The sequence below is a fragment of the Zootoca vivipara genome, chromosome 15 (genome assembly GCF_963506605.1).
Source record: "Zootoca vivipara chromosome 15, rZooViv1.1, whole genome shotgun sequence".
In the NCBI taxonomy this organism is placed as follows: Eukaryota; Metazoa; Chordata; class Lepidosauria; order Squamata; family Lacertidae; genus Zootoca; species Zootoca vivipara.
The window spans coordinates 32,564,532-32,579,421 of record NC_083290.1 but is presented as its reverse complement, the minus strand read 5'-3'; the positions used below and the strand labels follow the sequence as shown (position 1 = coordinate 32,579,421).

At 46.7% G+C, this 14,890-nt stretch overlaps 2 protein-coding genes across 2 annotated transcripts in view; both read right to left on the bottom strand.

Annotated features, from left to right (window-relative positions):
• The window catches only part of LOC118097204 (carboxypeptidase inhibitor SmCI-like), a 138,292-nt gene that overhangs the window by 59,666 nt on the left and 63,736 nt on the right, over positions 1–14,890 (bottom strand). The gene's annotated exons all lie outside the window — the stretch shown is intronic.
• The window catches only part of LOC132591209 (actinia tenebrosa protease inhibitors-like), a 40,825-nt gene that overhangs the window by 21,640 nt on the left and 4,295 nt on the right, over positions 1–14,890 (bottom strand). The window contains exon 3 of the mRNA XM_060268594.1: positions 11,304–11,486. Coding sequence (XP_060124577.1) covers positions 11,304–11,486 — 183 coding nt within the window. The remainder of the gene's footprint in view (positions 1–11,303; positions 11,487–14,890) is intronic.

Below are 14,890 nucleotides of genomic sequence, written 5' to 3'. Positions count from 1 at the left end.
GGGTTCAATCCCTGGTCTTGCTGTGGGTTGGAATGGATGACCCTTGGGGGTCCCTTCCAACTCTACCATTGTATAATTCTGTGTTGAGATTCCTGCACTGAAGGGCAGTTGGACTACATGAGCCTCAGTTTCGCCCAGTTCCTTGCCTAACCTCCCCGATCACACTCAAATTTGCCCACAATATCAGGTGCTCATGTGGGAGTGTTTCTATCCACTTACATTGGCCAGATGACACAAGTAGGACAGGTAGAAACCTGTATTTCTGTACAAAAGAGTGCCCCCTCCAGTGGACATCCAACAAACAACATCCAACATACTGCCAAAATCCTGCCCACTCCCCCCCCTTTTAAATTCCCCTCAATTTAGACCACCTTTATGCCTCTGCACAGGTCAAACAACTCCCCAAGATCCAACCCACCCCAGGAGCCTGCCCGCCCAGGGAGACAGATCGAATCCACTGTCCAGGTAAGATGACACATATTGGACATACCCTCCAAAACTTTACACAGTCCACATTTCCTACATTAACCCCTGACACCCCCCCCCACATACACAACTCCCATCTCCTATCATGTCAACCCCCCAACATCCCCCACCACCACACATAACTCTAACCATCACAACTTCCCCAATACCCTCTATCCCTAACACACCCCTACTTAAATCAGCGTTTCTCAACCACTGTTCCGTGGCACACTAGTGTGCCGCGAGACGCTGGCTGGTGTGCCGCGACGTGCAGCGACGAGAAGGGCGATTTGCATTGTCACGTGCCTGGCGGCCGCCAATACACATCACTGACCCGCCGGAAAGCAATATTTCTCCTCCTCTTTCCCAAAGCTCAGTGCAAACGAGCCTGGCGGCCGTCAATACACAACGCTGACGCGCCGGAAAGCAATATTTCTCCTCCTCTTTCCCAAAGCTCAGTGCAAATGAGCCGGGCGGCCGCCAATACACAACGCTGACCCACCGGAAATCAATATTTGGCAAGTGTTTCTTACAGTCAGAATTATAATATAGGGCGGCACAGAGTTAAATTTTTTAACTTTTTTAATGGTGGTGTGCCTCGTGATTTTTTTCACGGAACATGTGTGCCGTGGCCCAAAAAAGGTTGAGAAACACTGACTTAAATTACACAAATGCATACAATTTATCCCAATTTCATTATGTTTCCCCATTTTTTTCACTTCCCTTTAATTTAGACCTTTAATTTAGAACCCGTAAAAAGTAAATATAATTCCTCGTGTATATACTTATACTTTTAATTCCTCGTGTATATACTTATTCTTTATAATTGAATGTAAATAACTTAGTACAAATATCTTTAGCGAATAATCTAGTACATTCAGGGCCGGCCCTACGGTCAAGCTGGGTGGGGCAGGGCGCCACATCGCCGGCCCGCCAGGGGGGCGCATCGCAGCTGCGCCCGCCCGCCGCTCTTCCACGCAGCAGCGCCCTCGGCAGTAGCGCTGCACGCTGAGCCCGCCCGCCCGTTGCGCAGCAGTGCCCTCGGCAGCCACGCTGCGCCTGCCCATACGCCCACCGCGCTGTGAAACGGGGCGGGGGGGCGCCAGAGGGATCCATCGCACCACGGTGCCAGGGCTTTCTAAAGCTGGGTCTCCAGCTGTTTTTGGACTACAATCCCCATCAACGCTGACCACTGGGTCCTGCTAGCTAGGTATGATGGGAGTCGTAGTCCAAAACCAGCTGGAGACCCAAGTTCAGGGAACCCTGATCTAGACCAATTCACAAACACAGAGGCACAGAGAGACTGAGAATTTCACTACATTGCTTCTCAGCCTTAGATTTAATACCTTCCCCAGAAACACGACTGCTAAAACTCAATACCAGCGTGACAGGTGTTGCACAATATCAGTGTCCCTAGATATTGGAAATTCATTTTTTCATGCCCAATTGATGGGCTCTATTTCCTTGAAGAACAAAAGAACAGTTTTACCGGTATGCATGACAAAAGAACAGGTTTATATCAATACCATGGCACGGAACTGAAATTCTTCCAGGCTGTTTCGGTCTTCTGCCGATATAATTCAGAGCTCCAACATGTCCCGAGCTGAGGTAGAAGAATACTTTATTGAGAACAGAAAATTACCTTGTAATTAATAGAATAGATCCAGATTGTCCCTAGATATTGCTAACCTGCTTTTTCATGCCCAGATGACTGCCTCCAATTCCTTAAAGAACACAATATAGCTTCCCTTCCCTTGGCACTGGACATTCCCATTGAAGAGTCACCATGCAGTGTGGTCCCCTCATCCTCCTGTCTCTCATTAAGGGCCTTTTCACGCCCTGGCCTGAAATGCTGGGCATCTCTGCGTCAGATACAGGTATGAACTCTCTTTTTACAACTTCTAAATCTTATGTGTATCATGGCTGTTCCTCCCCCTATGTCTCTCCAATTCTTTAATCTGCCCCTCTACATAGGGTTGCCCCCTTCCATTAGGCCCAAGTGATGTGGAGCTTACTTTTTTATAAGCAACACATGCACCCAATTATATTGATCACTAGCTGTACCCTGCCACGCATTGCTGTGGGTCAGTGGATTAAAATGCAGGCTAAGGCGGTACATTGGGAAGTTTTGGAGGGTGGGTAGTGTTGGAGATTCAGTGTAACATGGAGGCAGTTATGGGTCTGGAGGTGGGAGTTTTGTGTGTGGTGGGGGGTGGGGGGGTAGTGGGTCAAGGCGTTATGATACGAAGTTATGGAGGGTGGGTAGTGTTGGAGATTCAGTGTAACATGGAGGCAGTTATGGGTCCGGAGGTGGGAGTTTTGTTGGGGGGGATTGGGGTAGTGGGGCAAGGTGGTAAGGGTCAAAGTTTTGGAAGGTGGGTAACATGGAGACACTCAGGGGTGGTGAGGTAGGAGTTTTGTTTGTAGGGGGGTGATGGGGTAGTGGGTCAAGGCATTACGATACGAAGTTTTGGAGGGTGGGTAGTGTTGGAGATTCAGTGTAACATGGAGGCAGTTATGGGTCCGGAGGTGGGAGTTTTGTTGGGGGGGTTGGGGGGGCAGTGGGGAAAGGTGGGAATGGTCTAGGTTTTGGAGGGTGGGTAAAATGGAGGTAGTGAGGGGTGTTGAGGTGGGAGATTTGTGGGGGGTAGCGGGGTAGGGGGAAAGTCTGCATGGTGTAAAGTTATGGAGGTTGGACGTGCTATGTCGCGTCTTACCTAGGCACTCTTCCATGGAATGGAAGAAGTATGGGGGTCCGAGCGATGCTGCGGGGTGGTCTACAGAGCAGCCCAACCTCTGTGCCAGGTTGGCTCTGGGGCAGTGTGTTCTCTGGGGGGCCCGGCCTCTGGGTCAGGGTGGCTGTGGGTTGGAGCAGTTTCTGGGGCAGCACGGCCTGTGAATTGGTCTGGCTTTGGGGCGGCGAGGCCTCTGGAGCGGCAAGGCCTCTGCATCGGCCTGGGTCTGTGCCATGCAGCGTGGTCTGAGGTGCGGCAAGGCCTCTCCGTTGGCCTGGCTCTGGGGCAGCGTAGTCTCTGGGGCGACGCAACCTCTGGGTCAGGCTGGCTCTGGGTCTGCACGGTCTCTGGGGAGTTGTGGCCTCTGGGTTAGGCTGGGTCTGGGTCGGCACAGTCTCTAGGACGCCGTGGCCTCTGGGGCGGTCTGACTCTTGGGCCGTTGCCTCCATCATTGGAGGCAGAGTCTTCAGGGTCCGGTGTAGTCTCGATTGGGAGGTAGGACCAAAGGACGTCCACTTGAGGGTGCGATATTATTTTTCACAAAATGAAATTTACCTGTGTTAGGTGTGGTATCTCTACAATCTAAGGTTATGCATATACTCAGACATTGCATTGGGACGTTGTGTCCAAATTTCAACGGAATCGGTCAAGTGGTTCCAGAGAAAAGTGGAGACCAACAAACATGCTCAGTTTACATTTTAAATGTATATACAGTATAGAGAGCCTTCCTAAAGGTAAAAGCAGCATCTCCTGGAGGCCAGGAAGTGCAGTTTCTGTAGTGTGCTTTCAAAACAGAGGCTGGAAAGTCCAACCCTCTGCAAAGTAGGAATTCTGCCCTCATTCGTTCCTGGCATCATCTTTCGTTCATCACTACAGAGCCACTACATTATATTGTTACTCTGGCTACTGCCTCCATTGCTGACAAAGAAGCTGAGTTCTCAGGCAGGAGGTTGATTGACAGTCAATCAACCTCCTGCCTAATGCAAACTTCTCTACTTTGCAAATGCCAACATTTGCGTTAGTTTTTCAGACTTCTGTGCATACAAACATTGCATTTTATGCACGTTAAACTATGCATATTTAACAAAGCACCAGTATGATGAGCAGGGCCCTTTTCAGACTGCCACTTCTGTGGGACTTGGTAGCAGAGAAGGACAGCCCTGTTGTGGCCCTTCATGGTCCACACATACAGAACCTTGAGGATCAAGGGGTTGGGAGTTGGGTAGGGGCTCCTTCAACACTGGGGGTAGCTCAACTCAATAGGATAGAACCAGGTTGTACACTGCTTCCACTTCATGGAATTCATGGGCCAGTCAGGTTTGCCTTTCTATGGTTGCTCCCACTATAATAATAATAATAATAATAATAATAATAATAATAATAATTTTATTTTCACCCCGCCCTTCCCAGTCAAGACCGGGCTCAGGCCAGCTAACAACAAAAATATCAACACAAGTATAAAAGAAACGATTCAGTTAAAATGCAGATTAATGCAATGTTAAAATTCAATTTTAAAATTAAAAATCTACAAATAAGACAAAACCATTATGAGATAAAACCTTAGGGGAGGGTAATCCCGGGGTCAGACTGCGTCAGTCCAAAGGCTTTAGAAAGTGGTTGACATTTTTGAATAATAATAATAATAATAATAATAGATCGCCTTTTTTGGAAACATTTAAGTAAGCTGTGGCCATAGTTAACCCAATGACAAGCATTTTGCCTCTTTACTCAAGATGCGGGTTGGATATTCAGTCCTGTCCCCAGAGGCACTTTAGCAAGCAGGACTTCATTTTCCCATGACAGAAGATGGGAATGAAAGATGGGAGAGGGAACATGTCACACAAATGGGTTTCCACATGTTATTGGACTACAGTTTCCATTGTTCCTGACCATTGGCCATGGTGGCAGTAGCTGCTGTGTGTTGTAGTCCAACATCATCTGGAAGGCACAGTTTACCTGCCACCAATGTAGAATAATGTGGCTGAAGGTCAAGGGCCAAGCACAATTTCAGGTTTTTTATTATTTCATAATCCTACATTTCCCTCATATACCTCCTCATCTCCAGTCTGCATGCAATCCTAACAGGTTTCCATTAAACTTGCCTCTGTGGTGGAATGCTAAATGCTTCTGAATTGCAGTAGCAGTTTAACCCCACTTGGGCTTTGTTTTAGGATTTCAACCCCCTGGCATCGTGACCACGGATGCCCCTCTAGACTTCCTGCTGCTGCCCACTTGGAAGAGATAATCTCAGCAGATTGAATCATAGATGCAAGACTTTGAAATAGAATTTACATCAGCTGTTATATACGGATTGTATAAATGCAAGCTTTGCACACACACTTTTTTCCTCCAGGGCTACCTCCGAAATGTAAGGAGCGAGTGACAGATGGACCCTGCAAAGCTTTGGGGAAAGCCTATTATTATGACAACAGGATGAAGATATGTCAGGAATATGAGTATGGTGGCTGTGGAGCCAGCAGGAACCATTTTAAATCTTTCAGAGAATGCTATGAGGAGTGTCAAAAGTATGGTAAGAACAAAACCCTTTTCTCTAAACATTAATCATGCTGTAGTAGCATTATTACTCTGCAATAAACATTGGGGAAGGTTAGCTTTGGGAGTGAGGGGGCGGGTCTCCTCTTGGGGAATGGGTTCTCAAGTTGATGCTTTTTGAGAAGTGAGAAGAAATACAACTTTTGATGCTAGAATAGGAAAAGTGCCCAGGCTTCAAAGTCGGAAAAGAAGTCTAGAGAATGCCCTGCATGGGTGGTGGTTTTCTGGTACTCCCCTTTTTACTCCCCTTTCCGAATAGGATTGTATGAGTGAATAGAGCTTTTGAAGAAGAAACACTAAGAAGAACTAGGCAGGATGCTTTTTTGTTTTTTCAAGTTATTGTTTGGAAACAGCAACAAAAGTAAATTTACTGCCTAGCTGAGCAGGGGAGTATCCCTTAGGACAGTGTTTCTCAACCTTTTTTGGGCCACGGCACACTTGTTCCGTGAAAAAAATCACGAGGCACAGCACCATTAAAAAAGTTTTAAAAATTAACTGTGCCGCCCTATATTATAATTATGACTGTAAGAAACACTTGCCAAATATTGCTTTCCGGCGGATTAGTGAATAGTATTGGCGGCCGCCAGGCTCGTTTGCACTGAGCTTTGTTAAAGAGGAGGAGAAATATTGCTTTCCTGCGATTTAGTGCTGGCTTTTGGCGGTCGCCAGGCATGTGACAATGCAAATCGCCCTTCTCGTCGCCGCACGTCGCAGCACACCAGCCAGCGTCTCGCGGCACACTAGTGCCGTAACTTTGTGGCTCTGTTTCTTCCTTATTATTGCTGCTGGCATAGCAGTAGTATCCTAGATGTCTTGGTTTTCTAAAGTCCATGCACCCCTCATGCCAGACAGAGTGTTCAGAGGAATACGTAGACTCATAGAATTGAAAGGACCCCTTGGGGTTATCAAGTCCAACCCTCTGCAAAGTAGGAATTCTGCCCTCATTCGTTCCTGGCATCATCTTTCTGTCTCCAGAAAGTCCTCTGGAGTCCTCTGGGCCATGAGATCAAAGTCCAGGCCATCGGCTCGGGAATAAGTCCCACTGATCATGATGATCATGACTACGCATGCTGTGCAGTCCTGTTTTTTAAATAAATGTTTTCCTTTTCTGATAAAACAGAGCATGGCGAAATCACAATAAATAAAACCTCCCCTTCAGTAGTTTCAAGCACTTCTAAAGGTTCCACATAATATCTGTACTGCATCGTTTACTGTGACAGCACCTGCACTTTGGAACTCCCCAAGATCCAACCCACCCCAGGATCCCGCCCGCCCAGGGAGACAGATCGAATCCACTGTCCAGGTAAGATGACACATATTGGACATACCCTCCAAAACTTTACACAGTCCACATTTCCTACACTAACCCCTTACCCCCCCCCCACATACACAACTCCCGTCTCCTATCATGTCAACCCCCCAACATCCCCCACCACCACACATAACTCTAACCACAACAACTTCCCCAATACCCTCTATCCCTAACACACCCCTACTTAAACTACACAAATGCATACAATTTATCCCAATTTTATTATGTTTCCCCATTTTTTCACTTCCCTTTAATTTAGACCTTTAATTTAGAACCCGTAAAAAGTAAATATAATAAAATTAAAAATTAAAGAGTTAAATAAAAGTATGTATATATAATAAAAGTAAAAATAAAAGCTTTGGACTTTAATTCCTCGTGTATATACTTATTCGTTATAATTGAATGTAAATAACTTAGTACAAATATCTTTAGCGAATAATCTAGTACATTCAGGGCCGGCCCTACGGTCAAGCTGGGTGGCGCAGGGCACCACGTTGCCGGCCCGCCAGGGGGGTGCATCGCAGCTGCGCCTGCCCACCGCTCATCCACGCAGCAGCGCCCTCGGCAGTAGCGCTGCATGCTGAGCCCGCCCGCCCGTTGCGCAGCAGTGCCCTCGGCAGCTGCGCTGCGCCTGCCTACCCTCCCGCAGCTCTGTGAAATGGGGCGTGGGGGCGCCGGAGGGATCCATCGCACCACGGCGCCAGGGCGCCAGAGGTGCTTAAGACGGCCCTGAGTACATTCATACTTTCTTTTACATCCTAACAATTAGGATGCAACCCCTCGTTTCCTTTCAAAATCACTCAAACACTTTCATGGATACTGCATTTTTACTATATTTCTGAACATATTTCTTGTACCCAAGCCTAAGAGGAAGGGCTCCTGGGGAAGCTGGACTGCGGACTCAACTTTAGAGCCCAAACTGGTGTTCTCAATTCGGGTTTGGCATTTCTGGGACCAGAACAGGAAGATAACCCCAGGTGCCTAAACACACCTGTTGCGGAAGCCTACAAACTGAAATTTCACTTTCAGCCTTGTACAGAACAGGCTGTGTTGGCCCGTGAGGCAAATCCCAATATCTGCATCAAGGTAACACTTTAGTGGGTATTACCTCTACACCAGGGTTTTCTAAAGCTGGGTCTCCAGCTGTTTTTGGACTACAATCCCCATCAACGCTGGGTCCTGCTAGCTAGGGATGATGGGAGTCGTAGTCCAAAACCAGCTGGAGACCCAGGTTCAGGGAACCCTGATCTAGACCAATTCACAAACACAGAGGCACAGAGAGACTGAGAATTTCACTACATTGCTTCTCAGTCTTAGATTTTCTACCTTCCCCAGAAACACAACTGCTAAAACTCAATACCAGCGTGACAGGTGTTGCATAGGACATGGGTAGGCAAACTAAGGCCCGGGAGCCGGATCTGGCCCAACCGCCTTCTCGATTCAGCCCGCGGACAGTCTGGGAACCAGCGTGTTTTTACATGTTGTGTGCTTTTATTTAAAATGCACCTCTGGGTTATTTGTGGGGCCTGCCTGGTGTTTTTATACGAGTAGAATGCGTGCTTTTATTTAATATGCATCTCTGAGTTATTTGTGGGGCATAGGAATTTGTTCATTTCTTTTTCTCAAGATATAGTCCGGCCCCCACAAGGTCTGAGGGACAGTGGACCGGCCCTCTGCTGAAAACGTTTGCTGACCCCTGGCATAGGACATACAGGGAGGGGCATGATCCCTACCCAAGACTGAAGAGGCATTGAAAATGAAGCACAGGACTTGCAGGGCTTGTATGAAACAGCAGCCGCAGCAGCAGTTACAAGGTCAGGAATGTGGATTCTGGGCCTCTGATAACAAGTAGGCGACTGTGGAAAGATACTTTAATCTACAGGATGGATTGTGTTTTGGCTTGTGTTATTTTCTTTATATTTATTGTTTATTTATTTTTTTTAAATTTAATTTTAAAAACCCTGCAAAGTCGTTTACCAAAACAAAAAACACACCACAGCAGTAAAAATTTAGCAATCCTACTTTAAAACATACAAAATCTAAAATATGAAGATTAAAAGTACTTCAACTTCCTAAGCATCTAGGCATGCTTGCCAAAAGAAGAATGCTTTTAGCAGGTGCCTGAAAAGAGTCTTGCAAAGGCACGTGCTTTGTTGCAATAGGCGGGTGCTGTCACAGTAAACAATGCAGTACAGATATTATGTGGAACCTTTAGAAGTGCTTGAAACTACTGAAGGGGAGGTTTTATTTATTGTGATTTCGCCATGCTCTGTATTATCTGAAAAGGAAAACATTAATTTAAAAAACAGGACTGCACAGCATGCGTAGTCATGATCATCATGATCAGTGGGACTTATTCCCGAGCCGATGGCCTGGACTTTGATCTCATGGCCCAGAGGACTCCAGAGGACTTTCTGGAGACAGAAAGATGATGCCAGGAACGACTGAGGGTAGAATTCCTACTTTGCAGAGGGTTGGACTTGATAACTCCAAGGGTTCCTTTCAATTCTATGAGTCTACGTCAGGCATCCCCAAACTGCGGCCCTCCAGATGTTTTGGCCTACAACTCCCATGATCCCTAGCTAACAGGACCAGTGGTCAGGGATGATGGGAATTGTAGTCCAAAACATCTGGAGGGCCGAAGTTTAGGGATGCCTGGTCTACGTATTCCTCTGAACACTCTGTCTGGCACGAGGGGTGCATGGACTTTAGAAAACCAAGACATCTAGGATACTACTGCTAAACCAGCAGCAATAATAAGGAAGAAACAGAGCCACAAAGTTACAGGTAGCTTTATTGGCAAGCATGCAAAAGATTTCTGCAAAGACTGGTACAGCAGGATGTAAGGCACCCATGTTTAGATGCAGGCATGGTTGAGAAAAATTGCATTCTGGTTTCCTCTAGTGTGTTTTTCCATAGGATTCAATGAGATGTTAATTCTGGCTGAAAACATAACAGGCCCAGCTGTTCTTCTTACTGTCTTACAAAACTTGAAAGAAAGAAGAAAACCCAATGAGACTGAATGGTGGGAGATTTAGGAGAAAGAAGAGGAAGGACATCTTGACAGTGTGAAGAACTGAATGATGGCATTTCCTACTCCAGAAGGAGAGGGTGGTCATCTGCTGAGATGGTTCTGAGAGAAGAATAGGCCAATGGCTCCTGGTAACATTTTGAGTTGGCGAGGCTTAAATTTTTAACCTTGCTGCTTCCATCACAATAGGACTTGTGTGGCACTTATTTAGGAAAGTGTGCCATTACCAAAAAAAGCGGCGTCGTATTTTGAACCCTAAAGAAACAAAACCAGGTATTGATTAGACCTACACATCAGTTGCCAAAAACAACAACAACAACCAAAGACACAGAAACTTTTAACATATGAGGAAAACCTCTTTCCAGCTCCATGCCATGGAGCACAATGGCTTAGTACACTACCAATACGTGGCATGCCTTGGCACAACACCAGGTCATTGTACTAATCTTTCAAAAACTTTGCTTCGGTTATTCTTTGCTATCATTCTGGACAGGGTTAGCAAGCCATGGGTAATGGCGTTCATATCTAGCCTACAAGGGAAAAAGTAGTTTGCAGCCAAGCCAAAAAAACAAAAAACAACAACCTCTCCAGCAATTCCTGGGGGGCATTTTGTGGGTGTTTTTTTTTAAGGGCTCTGCACTTTTCTTTCTCGACTTCTCCCTCCACCAGCAACCTGTCCTTTGACATTTCTTCAAGGAATCAACTAAGCGAAAAAATCCCACGGACTCAGGCCAATGTGACAATTTATAATATATATTATTTTCAAGTCTTAAGTGAAATATTCCTTATGAGATGAAAACTCCAGGACAAGGCCCTGTTTCGATATTCTTCCTCAGCTATCGAAACAGGGCCTTGTCCTGGAGTTTTCATCTCATAAGGAATAAGGAATATTTCACTTAAGACTTGAAAATAATATCTATAATAAATCATCACATTGGCCTAGGTCCTTGGGATTTTTTCACTTACTTGATTGCAAGTTCCACCAAGAACTCCAGTTTCTCTAATTTCTTAAAGGAAGGCATCAAACCGAGTGCATCTGCTTCTATCCTGATCCATAATTCAAGAAGAAAAACTTTTCTCTCTCCTATGAAATAAGGACATTGAGTTAATGCAGTAGGAACAGAACCATTGCAATACATAAAGTTAACAGGAAAAAAGCAGGTCCTTTGGACTCTCTCAAGAAGTTCTAAAAACTTCTAAGCCTTACTAGCGCTTGGGCCACATGTGTCAGTGCATTCTTCTTTGTTCCGAAAGTTGTTTTCGTTGCCATTGCAGCCACCATATTTGAACGGCTTGCACTTCTCGGTTTGGGCATCATAGTAAAAGCGATGAAGGCTTTTTTCGCATGATCCTGTGTTTAGTGGTTGTTGGCATATGGGAAGCCCAAATTCTGGAATTACAGGAGCAAGAGAAGGACAGAGACAAGAACGACACTTATTATTTCACTGTTTGAACGACAAAAGAAAACAACGTCTGAAGGCGTCATGTTTGCGATCGCCACTCTTAAGATGATCTCAATGACATTAATGACATCTCTGCTTTGAGATCCAGCAGTTATACTGATGGAGGGGTATAATCATATACCAAAGGAGACTGGCTGAAACTAGCTAGGTTCGACTATGATTTCTATAGTTCCATAAGGCAGATTTAGCATGGTACCATGGAAAAATCACAAACAGCCTTCAGAATTTGGTGCAGCCTGGTTTCAGGTAGCTTTATAGGGAGAAGTCAGGGTGTGAAATGAGAACATTGAATTCCAGGTTGTCCTTGCTACATTCTGAGGTAGTGTAAACAGTGGCGGAACTTCATGCTCTGGCCCCGGGGGTGGGGGGTGGAGAGCAGGCAGTGCGGGGCTGGGGCGCGTCCTGGGGTGGGGAGTGCTGCCTGCAGGAGCAGCCGCAATGGCACCCTGCCCGCACTCCTCTTCCTCCTCCAGTAAGTGTGAAGCTGCTGTACAACCCACCCGGTTTCCTTCAGGCAACAGCGTCACATCCTTTTCTGGCGTCTGGGGCGCACACATCTGCACACACACCGGGCAGGGATGGGGCACAAAAGGTCAATAGAACCCGCTGTGCTAGGTCAGCGCAACACCTCCAGGCATGCATGCCTAGGGTGGCTGTGTGCCAGCTCAGGATGGGGCACAAAGGCTCAATGGAACTCACTGCGCTAGGCCAGCTCTCGCCACCAATGCCACCAATGACAGATCAAGATGTGAAATGAGAGTCTTGGGTTTCCTGCCTGTCCTTAATGCATTCTGAGGCAGTGGGGAGAGTGGGGTGTTTCCTCACATCCCACCCTCTTTGCTTCAGGAACCCTCTTTCCCCTTCCATGCCCACCTTCTATGGTATAAGTAAGGGGAGCCTTGCTTGCTATGGCAGGTGAGGAAGCATGGTGGGCAAGGAGATCAGTTGAAGGACATAACAAAAGGGGCAGTAGGCTGCATACTCATACAATGCTTCAGATACTCTTCCACTGTCAATGAATAGGCCCTTGAACCTAAAAGGAAGGAAGGAAGGAAGGAAGGAAGGAAGGAAGGAAGGAAGGAAGGAAGGAAGGAAGGAAGGAAGGAAGGAGGGGGTTTCCTAAGCTTCTTGCAGTGAGAGACCAATATGTAGTTTAGAGAAGAAAAGAGTGAGAAGTGATTGGCTGAGAACCTTGAGTTCAGAACTGAATGACACATGCAGAAGATAACTGTCCTCTTGGGACATGATCCTGTCTTTCCCCAATCCATAAGTTGTGCAACTGATGATAGCCTCTTCTGAGTGATGACAAACCCAGTGGTTGAGTGCAGAAGACGAATGAACCAGAATGTGGCTTGCAAGTGGAGCCCTCTTCCAGTTGTGCTGTGAAGTTCCAGGAAGTTTCAGGCTGCATTCTGATGGCCAGATCCCTTTTCATCTTGGGAGGAAATAAGCCCTAGAGTCTTTGGACGTTGGTGGAAAATACCAAGTAGTTCAGAAACAGTGAAGAAAAGCCTTAAGAAGTAGGATTCTGTACTGAAGAAAGCCAGCAGAAGGGAACAATGCATATGAGGGTCAATTCTTACCATCCAATAAGTCAGGATTTATCAGGAATACAGGGCTACCTATAATAAAAAGGTAAAGAAAGGTAAGGACAAGGAGGACCATGAGAGACATGAGAACCCTTTTTCAGATGGAAGGTGGCAGTCCCTCCTGTCCAATCTAGAACTACTCTTTGCCTCAAGTTATAGCCTGTTATAAGCACAACGTTGTTTCAGCTTAGGACCTATTAATCAGAAATACTGCCTTGCCTTTGCCCATGAATCTGTTACTTTTGTTGCTGATTCCAAACAATAACTTGAAAAAACAAAAAAGCATCCTGCCTAGTTCTTCTTAGTGTTTCTTCTTCCGAAGCTCTATTCACTCATACAATCCTATTTGGAAAGGGGAGTAAAAAGGGGAGTACCAGAAAACCACCACCCATGCAGGGCATTCTCTAGACTTCTTTTCCCACTTTGAAGCCTGGGCACTTTTCCTATTCCAGCATCAAAAGTTGTATTTCTTCTCACTTCTCAAAAAGCATCAACTTGAGAACCCATTCCCCAAGAGGAGACCCGCCCCCTCACTCCCAAAGCTAACCTTCCCCAATGTTTATTGCAGAGTAATAATGCTACTACAGTGAAATATACTTCCTCCCTGTCAGATTCGGATTCGTCGGTGAGGTCTTCGTGGTAGACCCTCGGTTGGGATGGCGGGGCCGGTCGTGCCTCTTGCGTTGACCTCTCGGCGGCTTCGGTTGCCAGGGCTTCCTCCAGAGCAATCTGGAACGTGAGGTCTTTTTTGGCGTAGAGGCGTCGTTGCAACATCTCGTCCCTCAGGCCACCGACGAGGCGGTCACGAAGCATGTTCTCCAACTCTGAGAAGTTGCATAACCGGGCGGCTTGGCGGAGGGAGGTCACAAACCCAGTTATGGTTTCCCCTGGGGCTTGCCGCTTTGCGTAGAAGGCATTTCGGCAAGCTACCACCGAGGGCTGTGGTGAAAAGTGCTCCTTCAGCCGTTCCATTATTGTTTTGTAAGAGACGGTAGCGACATCTCTAGGTGCAAGGAGAGCCCGGGCGATTTCAAACGTCTCCTCTCCACAGACGCTGAAGAATGTCGCCCTCTTCATGGCATCGTTGGTGACTTCTTTCGCTTGCAGGAGGAAGTTGAAACGGGCGGCGTACCCTTCCCAGTCTCCTGATGCTGGTTTGAATGGCAAGAAGCTGCTGTCGGTTGCCATTCTGGGTTCCTTGGGTCCTGGAGCTGAAGCCTGGATGCACGGTGCGATGCAGCGGTGCAGCAGGTGGCGGTGCTGCGGTGCAGTGCGTGGTGGCGGTCAGCTCAGCAGGATCCCACCTTCGTCGCCAGTGAAATATACTCGGAGTCGAGAGTGAATTTCATGCTCTTTATTCAGCTCATATTCATCAAGGAGAAGAAGAGAAGACGAATGCTCTTTTCCCAAAACCATCTGCTTATATACATTATTTACACAATGGGCCTTGCGTGATTGGCTACTTCAGGGCTACACCTGTGGGCCAATTATATTGTGGATTGACTTCTGCCTGCAGCCTGATTGGCTGCTCCTACAGGCCAATCAGGTAGCAGATTCACTTCTGCCAGCCGCCTGATTGGCTGCTCCAGCAGGCCAATCAGGTTGCGGATTCACTTCCACCTGGAGTTGGATTGGGTAGCTCCCGCTGATTCTGAATCCTATTGTTCTAGGATTCAGCTCAGTACATAACATACAGCATGATTAATGTTTAGAGAAAAGGGTTTTGTTCTTACCATACTTTT